Genomic DNA, 19,867 nt, shown 5'->3' with positions numbered 1-19,867 from the left:
ATAAGACACCTGGATGAGCAAAACCAAGACTTAACCTCGCCGTTCACTAAGAAACCAAAACCTTTTATATCCATAACCTTGTCCAACAAGCTCCAGCTCACCCTATCATAATTTTTTTCAAAGTCCAATTCAACAATAGACCTCTATTATTCCTTCAAGCAGCATCTTCAACCACCACATTTGCTATCAAGGCAGCATCTAGGATCTATCACCTATAAAAGCACTCTAGCTAAGAGAGATAGTGTCCTCCAGAAGTGCAGCCAATCTCTTGGATAATACCTTAGTCAAAATCTCATAAACACTAGTTACCAAGCTAATTGTTCTAAAGTCCTGAACTTTAACTGCCCAATATTTAATCCTTCTCGAACCTCATATTTCATCACTTGCAAATTGAGCTTCTAAGCTATCTAGACCCGCCCAATCTTTAATCATTTTAGAACCTCATATTTCATCACTTGCAAACTGAGCTTCTAAGCTGTCTAGACTGATTAGCTGCATCAAGAACTAAAATTGAAGCTTCAAGTCAAGATTTTGAAAGCTTGGAACTTCACTGCCTTGCTAGCTTCAGGAAATGCAATTATATGCCCTACGCACAAAATCCTTGTCATCTATGCATTTTCTAAATATATTTTGATACCAAATTATGCATAATAACTTGTTTTAATATTTCCCAAAGTTTCAATGTAAATTTTCATCATTTCCTATAAATTCCAAACATTTATTTAAATTGAAATAGAAATCAAATAAAGAATTTGCATAAATTGACACCATTGAAATCAAATTTTAAGTCCTTGGTCACAATGTGTCCGAATGAAAGAAGCAATAATGAACTCCTCATCATACACTACCTCTGCCACAATGACCCTCCAAATCTAAGCCTTGTCCTCCAACAGTTCCTTACCAAGATTAAAGGCAGTGCCAACCATAGTTGTCATGGGAAGAAGCTTGAGAAAGGGCTGAAAGCTATCTTCGGTGATCCATTGAATTTTTGCACACGCTTATTCATGGATGGTAAGGATTCATTGGCAAAAATCTAGTCATCGATAGGTTGAAGCTCAAGACTTAAACAAGACAAAAACTTGTGTCCAAGAACTCAGCTTGTTGACTCTCAATCATCTCAATGTCTGATCTAGCTAGCTGGTAGATATTGAGCCCCTCCTATATTCCCTTGAGAGTGCTATAATACTCTCAATAAGGACCTACCTCAGTCAAATTTGAAAAAATTCTCATCCAAGGCAAAAATGTGGATTTAATTTTTATCTTGTGAGAAGCTTTTGCGAAGATCATCCCATATGGATTTTGAGGTTCTATATGCTATCCTACAACACTCAGGTAGTGTGTCATTCTCTTTCATCCAACCTTGACAATCATGGAATCTCATGGTGGAAAAGCAGAAAACACTTGGGCTTCTCTTTTGTGTTGATATGGACTTGAACTGTTTGACACCAAGAGAAATAATTAGAGGATTCAGCCAATTTGATGGCTGTGCTTCACAGAATCTGCAGAAGTTCTTGTTAAGGCTTCATATAAATTGTTAGTCCCCAGCCAAACAGCATAAGCTGTTGGGTAAAGTGGTTGCTTAGCATGGTATTAGAACCAGAACCATGATTGCCATCAGGTCCTCAGTTCAAGCACTGTTGCCCACCTTTATCATATGATTGTTTAAAAATTATTTTTATTCACTATAATGGCTTGTTTTTATTTTCTGCTTATCTCTCCAATGCAATTTTCGCATGTGGGGGAGTGCTAGGCTTGAGATACATTTTTGGCCCACAATCTAACAGCATAAACTTTAGGATAAAATGGTAATCAAATAGCTCTCTCTGTTGAGGCCATGACCATGAGAACAATCCCCAACAAAACACTACAAAACTGCACACAGCAGCACCAATCAATTAAACAGCAGATGACCTGCAGGTTGCAGCAGGATGAACTGAAGGCAGAAGGGAAGCACTGCAGAATTTCAAGAAGCAGCCACGGCCAGAGAGAAGCAGTTGCAGAAAAGGAGACAAAATAGTGTGACCACAGAAAAGGAAGCACTCAAAAATCTTCAAAAGGCAGCCATGACCACAGAATAATAGCTACAGCACTCTAGAATAAGTAGCAGGCATAAAAAAATATGGGCATGAAAGAACAGCATCCACTACCCCCAAAAAAAAAAAAAAACAAAAGGAAGAGCAAAACATAAAAAGCATCCACAGAATCAGAGAGCAGCAATTCCAGCATGCTGAGAGTAATAGTAAAAAAATGTGAAAGGCAAAAGTACTCCCATATGCAGCACCTAATTATTAAAACAATATATTCCCTTCTAACAATAAGAATAATAAATATTAAATGAAAATCATTTATTAGCCTTTTCTGTGTGTTTTCAAAGATAGATTGTCCAGATGCACTGCCAGTCTTTCATAAAAGGATAAGCTGACTAACATTTAATACCTGTGCAAGAAAACCACCAAGAGCTGGACCAATGACCAATCCAACGCCCCAGGATGTGCTGATCTAAAATAAAACCGAACTCTCATTATTCAAAATACAGGGCTAAGAATTAATGACATACAAGTGAAAGCCTGCCAAAAAAGAAAAAAGAAAAAATACACAAACATGCACGCTCCCTCATGCATGCGAGTGAAAATTTTCTTACAATTGACATTCCCAAAGCTTGATATTGTTCTTGGCAAACTTCTGAAGCATATGCCTGTTCACATTGTCAAGTTCAGCTGTTACCAGGTAATACAACAACTATGAAATCATAAAAAAAGACAAATCATGTAATATTATCATTGCAAAAAGAACAATAGAATATTATTGGTCACTATCCCAGCCAGGTAATATGGACGAGTAGGAGCTAAACGTTGGATATAACAAAACAAGTATGTGGAAGATGGACAAAACATATGGACCCAAAAACATAGGGCACAATAGAGAACATGGATGTTTCTGTTTAAATGATGGTGAAGGGAAGTTGTCCTTCTAGAACATTGGTGGGCATCCTATTGACTAGAAAATAGCCTGTTATAACTTATAAGAGCATTGGTCCAAAAAGTTTTATGAAAATGCATGTGAAGGAGTAGAGACCGTGCTATGTCAAATAAATATCTTCTTCTTTTTTTTCAGCTACCCATTCTGTTGAGGGGTATATGCATTATTAGATCGAAAAATTTGAATACCAATGCCAAATTGAGTTTTTATTTCTTGGTAGAATTGAGTAAATACATTCAAAAATTCATACCTGTCCTTTAAAAAATAGATCCACAAAAAATACAAAATATTGATGACCAATCAAATTTTTGACCGTACATAGACCCCAAATATCTGAATGAATTAGAGAAAACAATGATTTACAACGAGACTCTAATGGAAAATATGTCTTAACATGATTTCCCAACTGACATGCAGAACATCCAAAACTAGAAACAAACTTGAACATTGGAAAAACTTGTTGTAGCTTTTTTAGAGATGGATGACCCAAATGAGCATGCCACTGATCAAGAGAAACACCATTAATAGAAATTGAGGAAGTTGTATCATGTATGACAAGAACTGGATCTACAACCAACACCATTAAAATAGTACAAGCCATCCTTCTCAAGCACTCATCCAATCCTCTACTTCATTTGGAGATGCTATATAACATAATATGAAAGAAGGTCATAGAACAATTATGAGATTTAGTTAATTGGCTAACTGATAACAAGTTCAAGGGAAATTTGGCACTTATAACATAGAGGAAAGATGCATAAGGAAACAAAATAATATTGCCACAACCAAAAACTAGTGTAACTAAACCATCAACTAGAGTAACTTTAGAGGGTAAAGTGGTTGGTTTCAAGGACTCAAATAAATTAGGATTATATGTCATGCGGAAGGACACCAAACCCAGGGTGAATAGGATGAAGAGTCAAGAAGCCTAGCTGTACCTAAGGCCACAACAGCAATGAAGAAGACTAAGTTTGGAGTTGTTGAACCATGCGGACAAGATTGTTAAACTCCTCGTAGAACACGGTAGATGATGTACTCAACTTCCCACTGGACTGGACAAGTGCACTTCAAATTTCAATGATGGGATCGCCCTCGACAAGAGAAATATTGGCCCAAGTCGGTTTCCTCAACAACAATCCACAATATGGATTTCCTTACCACAATGTGTGCAAATGTGGGAATTGCCACGACAAACACGTCATCCTGATATGCTACCTTTGCCACAATTGCTTTCCAAACCACATCCGTGTCCTCCAACACTTCCTTTACCACCAGAGGTAGTGCTAACCATGGCTGAACTGTCATGAGAAGAAGATTAAGAGTCATCTTTGGTTACAAAGTTGGTTTCTAGCATATGCTTCATTCATGGATGGTATGGACTCACTAGCAAGAATTTGAACATGAATGAGTTGAAGCTAAAGACTCAACCTAGAAAAAAACTTGGCATCCGAAAGCTCTGCCCTTTGCCTCTTAATCATCTCAATGTCAGAGCTAACTGGTTGATGGATGTTAAGTTCCTCCCACATACCCTTCATAGTGCTATAGTACTCACTAATGGACCTACCGTATTGGTCATATTTGAAGAACTTCTCATATAGGTCAAAAACACGAGTTTGATTTTTTTCTTGTGAGAATCTTTCAGGAAGTTCATCCCATACGGCCTTGGCTGTTTTATGAAACATCACGTTCGCAGCAACTCATGGCTCCATGCCATTACACAACCACACCAGCAATATGTCATTCTCTTTCATCCAATCTTCATAATCCTCGGAGTCCAGAGATGGAGGAGAATGCAACAAATACTTGGACTTCCCTTTCATGTTAATAGATGCACAAACTGCCTCATACCACAACAGGTAGTTAGAGGATCCAGCCAGTTTGATGGTTCTGTACATAACAGTATCAGCTGAAGCTCTCTCTGTAGAGACCATCAAAAACACCTCCCATACACTAAAATCATTGCACACTAATATAGGGAATGAATAGCACAGCAACTCTTCAAAATCAGGCAGCACACGCAGGCACAGAACAGCACTCACACACAGGCACAGAAAAGCACTCCAAATCTTAAAAGTTCCAGAACTTGAGCAAGAAGCTACGACCACAGAACTGAAGTTACAATTTCCTAGGCGGAACATCATGGAATTGCTAATTGCCCTCATAAGTCATCGCTAAATGCTTTGCAAGCTTCCTTTGTGGAGGGTGCACAAGGAGATGATGAGGACAAGGAGGCAACTATAATGTCCCAGTTTTTGGCACATTACAAACTTACAGGCCATGACTCCATCTAAAATTTGATGGAGGAGCTAGGCCTAGGCAATAATTTTTTTTCCAAAGTGACATTTGAAAACAAGTTAGAAACCAATTAAGAGTGAATATTTGTTGAAAACACAAGATATATCTATATTTCATAAAGCAACTAAAAACGTTTTACATTCAGTAACAAGCTCTTTAGAGAAAACAATGATTTACACCATGCGCTCAAAAAACATTGCGCACCACAAGAATCTCATTCCACTGATTGTTGATTTCTTTGATCAACTAAGTCATGTCAAGTATTCCATGAAACTTGACTTGCGGTCAAGCAACTACCCAATGAGAATAGTAGATGGTGATGAGCTGAAGACTACTTGGGTGATGCAATATGGGGCATATAAATCCTTGGCAATGCCATTTGGGTTGATGAATACACTAGTGACATCCTGCATGTTGATGAACCAAGTGTTTCATAAGTACCTCAACAAATTTTTTGTTGTATACCAGGATGACATTGTTGTCTACAGTTCGACTCTAGAGGAACATAAAGAGCATCTACGAAGGTGTTTGACAAGCTGAAAGATAACAACCTTTACAAGAAGAGAGAGAAGTGCTCTTTCACTTCGAAGAGCGTAAAATTCCTTGGTCATGTGATTGAAGGAGGTCGTACCTAGATGGATATGGAGAACATGAGAGCTATTCAAGACTGGAAGATCCCAATGACAGTGAAGGAGCTATGTTCCTTTCTTGGACCCTTGCCAACTATTACACAAGTTCGTAGAGGGGTACTCAAAGAGAACTACCACGTTAAAAAAACTGTTGGAAAAGGGTCATAGGTGGGACTAGATAAAGGAGTGTCAAAGGCCCTTTGACAACTTGAAGGAAGCTATGATGCGAGGTTCAGTACTTACTCGTCCTGACTTATGAAGCCTTTTGAGGCACAAAGAGATGCATTAGACTATTCCCTTGGCAGAATCTTGTTACAATATAGGCATCATGTTGCATACATGAGCCGCAAGTTAGTGAAGCAGAGCAAAAATACAAAACTTAAGAAAAGGAGATGCTAGCAGTGATGCATTATCTTAGCATGTTGCGGCATTACCTACTTGGGTCGAAGTTTGTGGTAAAAATTGATAACTCACTTGTCAATCATTCCTTCACACAAAAGTTATCACCTAAGCAAGCCCCTTAGCAAGAATTCCTGTTGAAGTTTGATTTCTCAGAGCACAAGGAAAGAAAGACAAACCAAGTTGTAGATGCACTTATCTGAAGACTAAGCTTGCGGCCTTATAAATGGTACACACTTGGTTGTCATAAAGTGACCACAACAATGCAAGATCACATTAAGGAGAATCTTGTCAAAGATCCAATTGTCCAAAACTTCATGAAGTTGGTGGAAGAGGGCAAATTGCACCAGTTCTAATTAGAAGATGGGTTGCTAATAACACATGGTAACGGGCTCTTTGTGCCTTAAGCTAGTGATCTAAGGCACAGATGCGAGAGTGTCATGACACCAAGTGAGCAGGCCACATAGGATGGCATCACACTTGGGCATTGTTGAAGCTGAGGTGTTATTGGCCACACATTCATGACGAGGTGATCAAGCATACCCGAACTTGTCTCACCTGCCAGCAAGACAAGGTGGAGTGGAAGAAGATCACAAGGCTGCCAGAACTCCTCCTAAAGGTCACCATGTAGGAAGGCATTCTTCAAAATCTAATTGATGCAGGGGTGAGTGACATGTGGTGCCAAAGGAGATGAAGAGTCACCATATAGGAAGGCATTCTTCACAATCTAATTGATGCAGGGGTGAGTGACATGTAGTGGCAAAGGAGATGAACAAAGAAGCAATTTTGGAGACTAAGGAAACAATGCCTAAATATATATATATATAAAATAAATTCAGTAGATAAAGAGAGAATGTACAAACAGGAGAAAAGGCTTCTCCTCAACGAAATCTGAGAATCCCCAGAGAATAAAACAAAAAACAGCAAGCTCAAATCAGCACGCCCTTAGAAGTGACTTTCAATCCCGCTAAACATCTATCAGACACATCCCCCTTAAAAGTTCCATGGCCCACACACCACAAAGAAGCCATAAAAAGCACTTTCTCCCGCACCAACCAATATGGGATCTTCTTCCTGAAAAAATACAGAGATTACATTCCTTCCACAAGCTCCATAACACTGCAAATAAAGCAATTCCATAAAGCAATACCTTCCTTCCTCCTCCCAAACCCCACAAAAGATATTGCCAAGAACTCCTCCACTGTTCTCGAACAAACCAACTTTCTCCAAAAAAAATTAAATAACTAATTCCAAACCTTCCATTTAAAATCGTAATGCAATAAAAGAAGAGAAACAGATTATGAACAATGCAAAAAAAGCATACAAATATAAAGCGATAAAGCCTTTAAAGATATCCTCATCTGCAGCAAGTCATTAGTATTTATTTTATCAAGCACAACCAACCAAAGAAAGCTTTGATTTTAGGGGGGGATTTTGACCTTCCAATTTTCTTTGTAGAGTGGGAAAGAATGATTAGTACCAACCAAGAAATCAAAGAAGATTTACATGATAAAAATTTCGAGGAATCCAACAACCAAACGACTATCATCCTCGGACGACATCCTACAGTTGTTCAACATAACCAACAAAGAAGATAAAGTTCCAACTCACTTTATCATAAGCTTTTTCCAAATCCACTTGAAAGACAAGCCCCTTCTTCTTCCTTCTCCTAATATCCTCAATGTTTTGTTCGCAATCAAAATTGCATCCACAATCTGTCTTCCCCCCACAAATGCACTCTAGGCATTATAAATATTCCTATCAAGCACCACACTCAACCTATTAGCTAGCACTTCAATGATTATTTTATAAACACTAGAAACTAAGCTAATTAGTCTATAATCAGAAATATTAGTTGACCTATTTTTATTAGGCACCAAAGTGATAAAAGTAGAATTAATACTCTTGCTAAGAATCCCATTCCAATAAAATTCATTACAAACTTTCATAAGGTCATTCTTCACTTCCATCCAATAATCTTGATAAAAAGCTAAATTAAAACCATCTAGCTCAAGAGCTTTATCCCTCTCCATCCTAAAATATGTGGCCCTAACTTCCTCTTCTTCAAAAGGTCTCTTTAACTAGGCTATTTTATCATCATACAAAGGATCCCACTCTAATCCTTCCACCATCAGTCTACTCTCATCCTCCTCAGAATACAAATTATAATAGAAACATGTGATCTCTTAAGCAATTATATTAGAGTCTATGATAATGGCCCCCCTTTCCACCAACTCCCTAATCAAATTCTTTCTCATTTTTCCATTCCTATGAAAAAAATTTAGAATTACACTCTCCATCTCTAACCCACTTAAATTTTGTTTTTCGCCTCCAACTTCTCATTTCCTTAAAAACAACTCTTCCAAATTGATTTTTCAAATAAATCCTTTTAGCCACTTCCTCCCTCAAAAGAGTCACTCCTCCTTCAACCCTAATATCTCTAAAAACCTCCCTATTCCATACTTTTAATTTATCTTTCAACCTCTTCAACTTCTTCATTAATCTAAACCCCTCCCAACCCCTTTCCACATCCTCACTCCAGGAATCCCTAACCAAGGATTGAAAAGAGAAATGATCTAACCATAAATTCTCAAACCTAAATGGGATGGGGCCCTAAAGAACTTTCCTATACTCCAATAGTATAGGCAAATGATTAGACGTGGGTCCAGCTAATACAACTTGAGAAAGATTAGGAAACTCCTCCTCTCATTCATTAGAAAACAAGAACCTGTCAATAAAATCGGTCTTTATGCCATAATGAGGGAACTTATGGGGGAAGTGACTTTGGTGTTGGTCGAGGGGCTAGTGAGAGGGGCTACAGAAACCCCAATGAGCTTTTATATGATATGAGGTTAAAGTTGGTGAATCTTGTAAGTGTTGAGATCAAGTAGAGGTTGAGTCCAAAAACTTATGAGAGGAAAAAAAAAAGTGGAAAAATAATAAAAAATGGGCAGGCTGTTTTGATATGTGGTTATATCATGGGCTAAGGCTTCACTCTAAGGCTTCAACAACCAATTTTGTTAGAGTGATAGAAGATAGAGTACTAACAAGCAATAATATAAGGGTGACAAGAAATCACAACAAACAAAATTAGAGATGGAATGATGTATACGAGTGCGTTTCCCTTTTGGGAGAGCAATTGGAAGATCGACATCCTAAAACGAGGAAACCAAAGCAGAGCAATAGAAGCTGGAGGAAACTCCCCTCCCTTGAGCTGCCTATCGTGTATACACTTACAAATTAGGATGATCAAGGCAACAAAGACTCAAACTAGATAAAGACGCAAATAGATGACTAGGAAAAGATAATAATACAGAATCATGAAGGTTAGGTAAAGGAAGGAACTCATCAAGGTTAGAAGCGCTCAAGGACTCAAAATAGTATGGTGTAGACTCAAAGAAGGTAACATCGTGACAAAGAAATGACGTAATATAGGACTATAACAATGACATCCCTTTCAAGTAAATGAGCAGCCCAAGAAAGCGTATTTTATAGCACGAGAATCCAACTTATCCACACTAGGGTTAACTGATGAACAAAGGATACACACCCAAATATACAAGGAGGTCAAGAAAATATAGGAACAATCGGGAATATAACAAAGTAAGGAATTCTACCACCAAGAACAAAGGGTGGCTTTTTGTTGATGAGTGGGCATTAAGTACGACATCACTCCAAAACACTTTAGTAGGATACAAGTGACTTCAAGGATATGTCTATTTTTCCTCATTGTAATTCCATTTTGTTGAGAAATGTGAGCACAAGATGACTAATGAGCAATACCAGACTCGAGTCAATTAGGTAGTAAATTGGGCACTGACATACTTATTAGAATTATCCCTATAAATTATCTGAATAGGCCAATCAAGGTAAAGCTTTATTTCAAGGGAAAAAAAAAAAGGCACAAAAGAATGAAACAACATAGAACAAGCCTTAATTAAATAAAGCCAAGTCATCTCGAAAATCCAACTTTGACATAACTCGACTAGGACCCTAAACATCATAATCGACTAATGTCGCATGTTTATTGACTCTAGTAGCAAATGGAATATGATAATGCTTTCTCATTGACGAGACACACACTCATAAACCTCAAGGTCGGAACTAGTTTTTTAAAGTTCTCTAATGAAGGATGACAAAGGCAACAATGGATTTGAGTGATGTAGCAGCACCAGTGCAAACAATAGAAGGAGATAGTGGCTTAAAGTGGTAAAGTCCATCAGCTTCATGTCCTCCGCCAATTGTCATCCTTGTCTTCAAATCTTGAATGGCAATAGAATTAAAAAAAGAATGTTATTAAAAAATTCATGGATTTTGTAATCTTCCTAATTGACATAAGATTAAAGGGAAATTTTGGAATATACAAAATAGAAGAAAGAAAAAAAATGGAAATTGGATTTACTGTCCCATTTCCTTAATGATAGTAGTAGACCTATTAGTAAGGGTAACACGCAATAGGTTTTTAGAACACTAAAATGTGGAGAAGAAATTAGTTAACACTGTTTAATGATCAATAGCGGCTAAATCTAAAATTCAAGGACTAATGCAAGAAATACTAGACAACAAACAAGCTATAGAGTTACAAATCTGAACAAGAGATGCAATGGAAATGGAAGGATATAAGGATGCTCGACCACTTGGAATACTCTTCCTTTGACATACATACAATATGATGTTTCCACTAAAGCCCAAAAGGGATCTCTACTACATCCATCCCTTCCAACACAACCACTTAAACCACCCTGAGAACTTCAACTATTGCTTGGTGGAAAACCAAAATCACTTTATGTAATGAAAGTAGTCTTCTCAAAGCTTGAAACACCAAAAGTAGGGGCTAAGGAATGTGCACTGAAGGAGGTAGGAAGGACGAAAAAAATAAACATCAACAAAGGATGCAACTTTGCACTACTGAGGTTCTAGGACCAAACTACCTCAAACTTGGGTTTCAAGCCCGCTAGAACCCGAAGAATTGCCATTCGTTCCCTCTGCTTTTGAATCTCACTAACATCGGTGATCATGGGTTCCATGATGTTAAGTTCCTCATGGATGTGCATTATCTCTACAAAGTACTCTGTCTCCAAGGATAGATCATACATGTGCGTAATGTCATTAGAATATGAAAGTTAGACAAAATCCCAAATCTCCTTGCATACATTCATATGCATGCACATATGTGCAACATGTGGTTCCACTCAGTTCCAAAATATGGAGACAATCAATACATCTTCTTGAATCCATGCTTTTGCTAGGCTTGGATTGAAACATGTGTTCAAATTTACCTAAGCCTATCAAATAGATCTTCACAATCTTAGACCACTGCAAACAATTCTTTACATCCAATTTCTCGATTGTAATCTATGGAAATGATGAAGAAAACATACTCTTAGGATTCGTGGACTCCATCCCAACACTCGCAAACTAGACCTAAAATTAAGGGTGTACAAAAATTAGCGAAAAACAGAAAATCAAACCGAAGCCGAACCGAAATCACAATAAATTCAATTTTTCGATATTCGGTTTAGGTTTCGGTTTCGGTTTTCAAAATTGTAAATTATCGGTTTCGTTTTCGGTTTCGGTTTCAAAACATAACCGAATCAGAAAAAACTGAAAAACATATTTAAATTAAATATATATATAAGTTAATATAATTACTTTATATTAAAAGTTAATATATAATTATATATAAATTTGGGCTGGGGACTGGGGACGGAGTCGTCGGGGACTCGAGGGTTAAGGTTTCAATTTCATACTATAGTATCTGAGATTCTGAGTGCTCTCTCCTCTCTGCGTCTACAACTGACTCGCCATCTTCACCAACTCTGCCTAACAACCTCTCGACCCTCTTTCTCAAACTCTCAGTCTCTCTCCATCAACTTCGTCTCTTGAGTCTCGACTCTGTCTCTCACTCTCTCAGTCTCAGTCTCTCAGACACTCAAAGAGTCGAAATCGATACCAAGTAGCACAGCTGTGCTGCACCACTGCCGTCGACGGCCAACGGCCTCTGCGCCCTCCGACTCTGCCTCCCTCCCCTATGAAAAATAATTGTTAAATAATTAGAAAATTGGTTAAAAACCAAAAAAATCATAACCGAACCGCATTGTTCAGTTCTTCGCGGGATAATACAGTCGGTTCAATTTTCGGTTTCGGTTCAGGAAGTTCAAAAACTGCATGGTTCGGCTCGATTTTCAGTTTGGCCCATAACCAAACCGAATCGAACCGATTACACCCCCACCTACAACAAACAAGGTTAATAGCCAAGACAGCCATGAACAAGGTGAACACCACAAACAAATCATAAATAAATCAACATAGTACTGCTATAGCCCAAGAAACTAACACATAGCCCTAATGGTACCAAACAACCATTAACAAGGTTCTACAAGTGAACAACTAGAAAATGTTGGATCTTTACAACTTGATATTATGATGAATGGAAGTATTTAAGATATTTTGAAAGAAATAAGAGCAAAAATGCTGCTCAAAATGGTCAAAACATTCTCACGCGTAGGCATGACACTCATGAAATATTACCAAACAATAAAAAATTTTGTATAGTTGTCATCCTCATTGCACTCTTCTCCTCTCCTCTTCAAATAACTAATCAGGATGAACTTGCAAAAGGAAAATTGAGAAAAGAAAATGAGAAGAAAATAAAAATTCAAGAAAAAAAAAATTATTTCGTAACAATCTTGTAGCAGCCATAGCATTCCCGTGACAGCATGTAGCAGTTATTAAATGGCAATAATTGCCATCATGGTTCGAAATCGCGGTCGGAGGTAACGTTGCGTAACGGTCGCAGGTATCGCAAGATGCGGGAGGCACGGGTGTTACGTAATGGGAAGTAGGTGTAACGGTCGTGAATTTTTTTCACGCATGCACAATCATGCCAAAATTGAAAAATAAGCATGAAATCCATTAATACATGATTTTTAATGAATTTTGAAGGCTTTCGTTCAACCTATAAATGCTTTTTAATAGGCATTATGATTTTTATATTAATTTTAGTGCGCTATTTACAAAAAAAAAGATATTTTTCTTATAGTTTACATTACTTTAATGAGTAAAAAGATGTAGAAATGTAATTAAAATGAAGAATCAATTAATTAAAGACATAAAGTTACTAAAAATGAGTCAATAGACTTAATACTCAATATATACATTACACATACATGAATTTAAAAAGTGATTGATATCAAATATCAATAAATAGTTGAAAATACATGAATACAATATTACAAATTTATAACATAACACGCACCACCAAAAAGAATGACGTGGAGGGTCTTCATAATTTGCATCTGTATCTTGAGATTGGGATTGGAAATTATCTCCCCATCCTTGTGGAAATACATAGCTGAATAAACCCAAGTTTGCGTCATCTCGTTGATACTCTGGAAAATGTACTGGTGGTGAAAATCCAACTAATATAGGGGGTGCATAATCTCCTCTTTGACCATATCCTAAATAATGTCCATAAGTTAGGGTTGGGGCTGGCTCTGGGTAGTGTGTAGAAGAAGACTCACTAGATCCTGAGATTCCTGATCCACTAGGATAAAAACTTGAGTCACAAGATGCATAATGTAGATATGTTGGATGAGATCCATATGATTGTGATGATGAACTAAACCAAAGTTGCCAAAACTACGAACAACACCATATGAATCTTCAGCATAATCACTAGGGTCACCACAACCACTCCTTCTCCTGGGTTGTGAAGATTGATTCCCTGGAGGAATACCCAAGTCATAATTTTCAAGTATATCATGCAGTCCATAACGATTAAAAAGATATATATCCCTTACAAATGATTTCCCTGTGTCATATCCATAATTATATTCTACATCGCTGCCGCCACTACCACCACTACCACCCTCCCCAACCCCAGCTCCAGCACTACTATTACCATCATCATCACTTGGTAGGCTCAAACCAAGATTGTCATCACTTTGTGTACGTTCAGGGCTTGAACTTGAATCATCATGCACGTTTATTGGTGGTTGATCACCTTCTTCTACAGTACCACCAACTTCTTCATTTAACCAATTTGAATTGTCCTCACCATCGAATAGTGGTGTCTCTCTCGCCTCTAACCATTGACCCAAAGGATCATCTTCTTCGAAAATGTAGTCCAAATTGATAAGATTGAAATCATCTTCAATTTCTCGTTGGCTTCTCTCATTGTACGTCTTAACTTTAACCTCATATTGTAATGTACGAAAACAAGTTTTTGTAGTCTCATGTACTTTAATCTATTTCTTGTTTTCGTATGGATAAGGCTAAAGGTACTCCAATTACGCTCACAGTTCGAAACTGATGTGGTCTGGCTAAAAACTCTAATTGCTATTCTTTGGAGCTCAGCAGCACACAAGCCCTAATGAATCCACCATTCGGCTGCATGAATAATTAAAGAGATTTTTATGTTAGTATAGCGTATATTTCAAAAGTAAAATTTGAACATAAAGAGAGAAAATAGAGTCATTCATCCATTATTTAGCTATATAGCCTATACTTACCAGGATTTGTTTGTTTCACTGCCCTTTGAGCCAACAGGGTTCCAAACGTCTCCTGTCTATCTCGATATAGCAGTAACTAAAAAAAGATGATTGTGAAAAATAATTAATTAATTAGATGTATTAATAATTATTCTAGAAAGTATTACAGAATACTAGAACAATTCATTATTCAATTTAATGTAACCAATACTTACTTGATTAATAGCCCAAATTTGAGTATGTATATCGAGTACCAATTTGATTATCACTTTTTTAACCTCATCCATGACTTCTCTAGCAACTTCAGGAGAGGGTGGGGCACCATAAAGAAATTGTGGGTTCAAAAAATATCAGCAATTAAATTTAGAAACAAATTATTCAATAGTTTTTTAATGCAACTATGCATAATTTAAAAGTTAAAATAATAAGAAATTGTATTTGATTTACACTTACCAGCATCGTGCAAATCTTGGTGCAATTGAAAACTCCACCAGTTGTCAATAATTTTCCAATAATCTTTGTAGAACCGACAATATTTTTTAATGGCCAACTTCGCCCTATCAATTGCCTCGTATATGAAACTCATGGTTGGTTTTTCATCACCATCAACCAATTTAATAACTTTCACTAAGGATTCGTGCACTTTAATTATATCGGAGGCCTTTTGCAAAACTCTTTGCCTAAAATAATCTTCTTCGAATCATATGCTAGGCCTGATTTTGCCATCCCAAACCTTGAGTTTTTCCAAGCATCAAATGTAAACATTTCCCTTAATGCTTGTTAATGCCTGACAATAATCTCCAAAGCAATGAAGTTGGTGGCAAATCAAGTGATGGCAGGGCAAAGTAACTCTATTATTTGTGAATTTCTTCATGAAATTCACTGTCCATGTTTAGTTGTAAATAAAGGAGGTTATTGCTCTTACATCTTCTAAGACCTTCTTCACGTTACTTTTCTTACCAATATCTTCAAGAATAAGGTCTATGCAAAGAGCTGTACATGCTGTCCAATAGAGATTGGGCCTATTCTGCATTAATAATTTTCCTCCTACCTTCATTGTAGCTTCATTATCAGTCACTACTTAAACAACATTCTCCTCTCGAATTTATTCAACCACCTCGTCCATTAATCTGAAATGAAATTATAGATTCAATAATTAAAATTATTTAATTAAAAACATACAAGTTCATAATACTATTTGCATATACAATTAAAATTAGAAAATTACCTAAAATAATATTCAGTTGATCTGCTTGGCACATCAGAGGCATCAACTGATTTATGAAACACGGTGTCTCTATTACAATAAACTAAAAAGTTTATAATGTATTTTCTAGTTGGTCGTGACCAATCATCACACATAAGGGTTACACTTTTCTCCTTCCAAATTCCTGCAAAAGAAGCTATATAATTTTTCATTTCTTGATACTCTTCCTCCAAATAAATTTCAAATACCTCATAGGGTGATAGACCCTTCATCCCCTTTCCAACCTCTGCAGCAATATCAAGAATATGATGCATAAATGGAGAGTTAGCTACATTCGCTGGAATCCTATTATAAATTATGAATTTTCCAACTGCTTTTCCTAATTTACTTCTTAAACCTTTCAGTAACTTAGTGTTGATTTTTTGTTATTTTGCACTCTTGCTTCTTTCTAAAATAGGATTCATTGCCTTTAGTTAGCTTCAGGGGCATCGGGATTGATCCATTGTCGCCCACTACCTCCAGCTTCTCGACCACAATAAGATCGAGCTCCTACTCTACTGAAACTACTGGTAGCACCACTGCCAGAGCCACCTCCCTCTTCATCAATATTACCCCCTCTAGTTATTCTTGCTCGAAATCTTTGTCTCTCTTCCCATTGTTGCTGTGATCGTATGCCTTCTTGTCGAGCTAATCTCATACTTTCTTCTTCCAAGTCTTCTTCATCGCTCAAATTCTCAAAATGTCCTCTAATTTGGGCTTCTGCTTCTTCTTGTCTTTTTTGTTTATCTCTTTTCTTCTCAGCATACTGTTATAGATGTTTCATCATTTTTTTTCTTACTTGTGTAGTCACATTTGAGCATCCAGCTACTTGACCCTTTTTATGTGTCAAGTATTGTTTCAAGCGTGTAATGCCTCCTTTAATTATCCTCCCACATAACTTACACATAATAACATGTCTATTACCTTCCACCGCAATACCAAAATGTCATCCAATGTCCTCACTAGGTAAGTTCTCATTTCCTCTCTCACGTGACATCTTGATAGACTTGATTTGATGATCTCTACACAAAACATAGAGAAAATACAAAGTTACAACATTTATAAAAAAATAAATAAATGACAGGTATAATATAATTAGTAATTTAGTAAATATTAACTAGTAAATACTAAATAGTCCTTCTAATTTTAAATACTTATTACATAAAAAAAATACAATATTTGATTAAAAATAATAAGTAATGTTTATTTAAAATATTTAAATAAACAAAATTATAAAATATTAGATATTTTATTTATTAGTAAAATAAGAGTGTTTATGCATATATTTAAGGGATGTGTTCTCTTGTTGAATGGATTTCAATAAATACATATCTTTAAAGTGTGTAAATAATTACAAAAAAATATATTCCTTGAAAAGATATTTTCATTATTTTTTATAACTTGATTTTATTTTCATTTATACCTATAAGAAATTAACATTGTAATTTTAAAAGTGAAAAAGACCTTTGCTCTACTTATAGATACATCACTAATAGAGATCCATACAATACAAATTGACTATTTAACTTTTTAAGCATTTTCTCAGTATATGGATTAAAATAAATTTTTTCCACAAATTCCAGTAGTAAAAAAACGAATTATTAATGTATTAACTATTAAGTTAAAATTTTGTTTATTAAGTTATCAATTTTTACTTTATTTGATAACTAAAAACAAAAAATAGATCATACAAAGATTTATTTTACCTAATTTTAAATTCAAGGACAAAATGATGTTTTAAAACTTCAAAAATATTAAGGAAAAAGAAATATGTGATGGAACTAGATTTTCATAATTACTTTTCAAAAAAAAATAAGACAATTAAAATATTCATAAATTAAGAAAATTTTATATTACATATGATTATTATTGATTTCTAATTTTTTACTCTATTAAATTACTTTTTTTAATTCAATTTAACATACATAATTTACAACAAAATAAAATTTATTTAAAAGAAAAACATAATGAGAATTTTAAGTGGCAGTGGGTGTTGACTGATTAACTCTAAAGCTTATCTCATACGCTGGCTGGAGAGTAGAGAAGTCGAGTCTTGAGACTTAAGAGAGCAAAGAGATGAGACCGAGAGAGGAGCCTCAAAGCCTCGAAGGAGTCGAAGCACGAACGGCCGATGACTCCAAGCTCCGAAGCCTAAATCGAAGGGCTGGCTAGTGGCGAGTGGCGACGACTGGCGGAGGGAGCTGTCAAAGGGCTATCGGCGACTCGCAGAGGCGGCAGAGCTGCTGCAGAGCTGTTGCCGGTGACTCGCCAAGCTGCTGCAAGTCTGCAACTCCCGCAAGGCTGCGAAGATGAGTAGATCTGCTCACTCTCAAGCTTCAAAGAAGTGAAGCCTTCTTATTTAGCTTCGGCCAACAAAAGTTCAAGGTAAGTTTTTTATTTTACTCTTTGAATGTTAGATTGAATGGCAAATGGGTGGTTGGGACTCGAGAGAGGGGGAAGCAGCAAAAAGTCTGCTTTAGGGATTCAGGAATACTGGCAAGTTGTCGGCCATGTAATGGACCGTTACGAAGTGTAACATTGGGTAACAGCCGTAACGGCTGTGAATTTTTTCCGCTCCGCAATATCGGCCTGTATCGGTTTTGGAACCTTCGATTTCTGTTACGTAGCAGCTGTTACGCTACGTAATGGCCGTTATTTAAAACCATGCTTGCCATTGTGTGTAAGAAGTGGCCGTTATTTAAAACCATGCTTGCCATTGTCTGTATAATGGTATCCGGATCCCAAAATCTGCTACATAGTAGTGTCACAACGACTTGCATGAGGAAAAAGTAAATTGTAAAAATTATTTACTCTGTAGGCTTATACAGACATGAGTGCATATCCTGTATATAGAAACGGACCCCAATCATCAATATACATTGTTTCTCCTGCTAAGTTTCAGAGCTACCATGCTTTTTCATCTCAAAATAATAAGCACAGCAGCATGCTAGCAGCTGCCTTCTCTGCATCACACAAAATATTAGATAACCCACAGTGTCCATAAACGAGTTTGGCTTACAAATAGCAAATAAAAAATAAACCAAACAAGAGGCTGAAAAGAGGGGTTTTATTGGGAAAAAGAAAATAAAGATGAAGTTAATGACAGTATGGATGCACATTGCTATGCATGCTGTTTTGTGCCTGGAGTAGGACACAAGTAGAGAAAGAGAGGAGAGAAGAAGAAATTGAAGGAGAAGGTGAGGAAGAAGAAAAAACAGAGATGAACGAGAGAGAGAGAGCAGTGGAGAAGTACCGTTTAAGCTTCAAAAGCAAACTGACTGTTTCTCACACACATTACAGAATACCCAGGATGCTTCAAATAGATACATGTATTTACAAAACAAGCCCTCAAGGACTAAAATTACTAAAACAATCATATCGTCCAAATTAATATAAAACTCATAAATTTCTTAAGCCCTATGCTTAAAGAGAGCTGAACAAGTGCAAATAGAAAGTCCTCTGTCACTGTTCCAACAAGGATGATCATGATGATCAAGGATTGGTTAATTGTTAACATGCCAAGAAGACCCACATTTGCACTAGAAATTCTATGATGCCCATGCTAATTTATCTATCAAGGTGACTTATTGACTCCCAAGGGGAGAAAATTATTAACAATATGTCTTTGATCATTATGTCTTGCTTTGGCCTCATTCAATCTACCACTGGAAGTAGGAGAATGAGTCTATATAATTCTACATTATGTAGTCTAAATCTGTAGAATTCCAAGACCAAGGCTCAAATTCCACGCTCCCAAATGTGGTGTACAGACCATTCCATTTCAAGGTAAGGCCAAAATTTTACCTATCAGGATTTGGGACTTCCAA

At 36.6% G+C, this 19,867-nt stretch overlaps 1 protein-coding gene across 1 annotated transcript in view; it reads right to left on the bottom strand.

Annotated features, from left to right (window-relative positions):
* LOC131144066 (protein ZINC INDUCED FACILITATOR 1-like) overlaps positions 1-19,867 on the bottom strand; it is a 96,999-nt gene that overhangs the window by 63,533 nt on the left and 13,599 nt on the right. Inside the window, exons 6-7 of the mRNA XM_058092438.1 lie at positions 2,642-2,695; positions 2,437-2,499 (exon numbers count right to left, since the gene is read on the bottom strand). Coding sequence (XP_057948421.1) covers positions 2,437-2,499; positions 2,642-2,695 — 117 coding nt within the window. The remainder of the gene's footprint in view (positions 1-2,436; positions 2,500-2,641; positions 2,696-19,867) is intronic.

Source organism: Malania oleifera, chromosome 12 (assembly GCF_029873635.1).
Source record: "Malania oleifera isolate guangnan ecotype guangnan chromosome 12, ASM2987363v1, whole genome shotgun sequence".
Classification (NCBI taxonomy): Eukaryota; Viridiplantae; Streptophyta; class Magnoliopsida; order Santalales; family Ximeniaceae; genus Malania; species Malania oleifera.
Note: the sequence above shows the minus strand (reverse complement) of the source record. Positions and strands in the feature narration are given on the sequence as shown.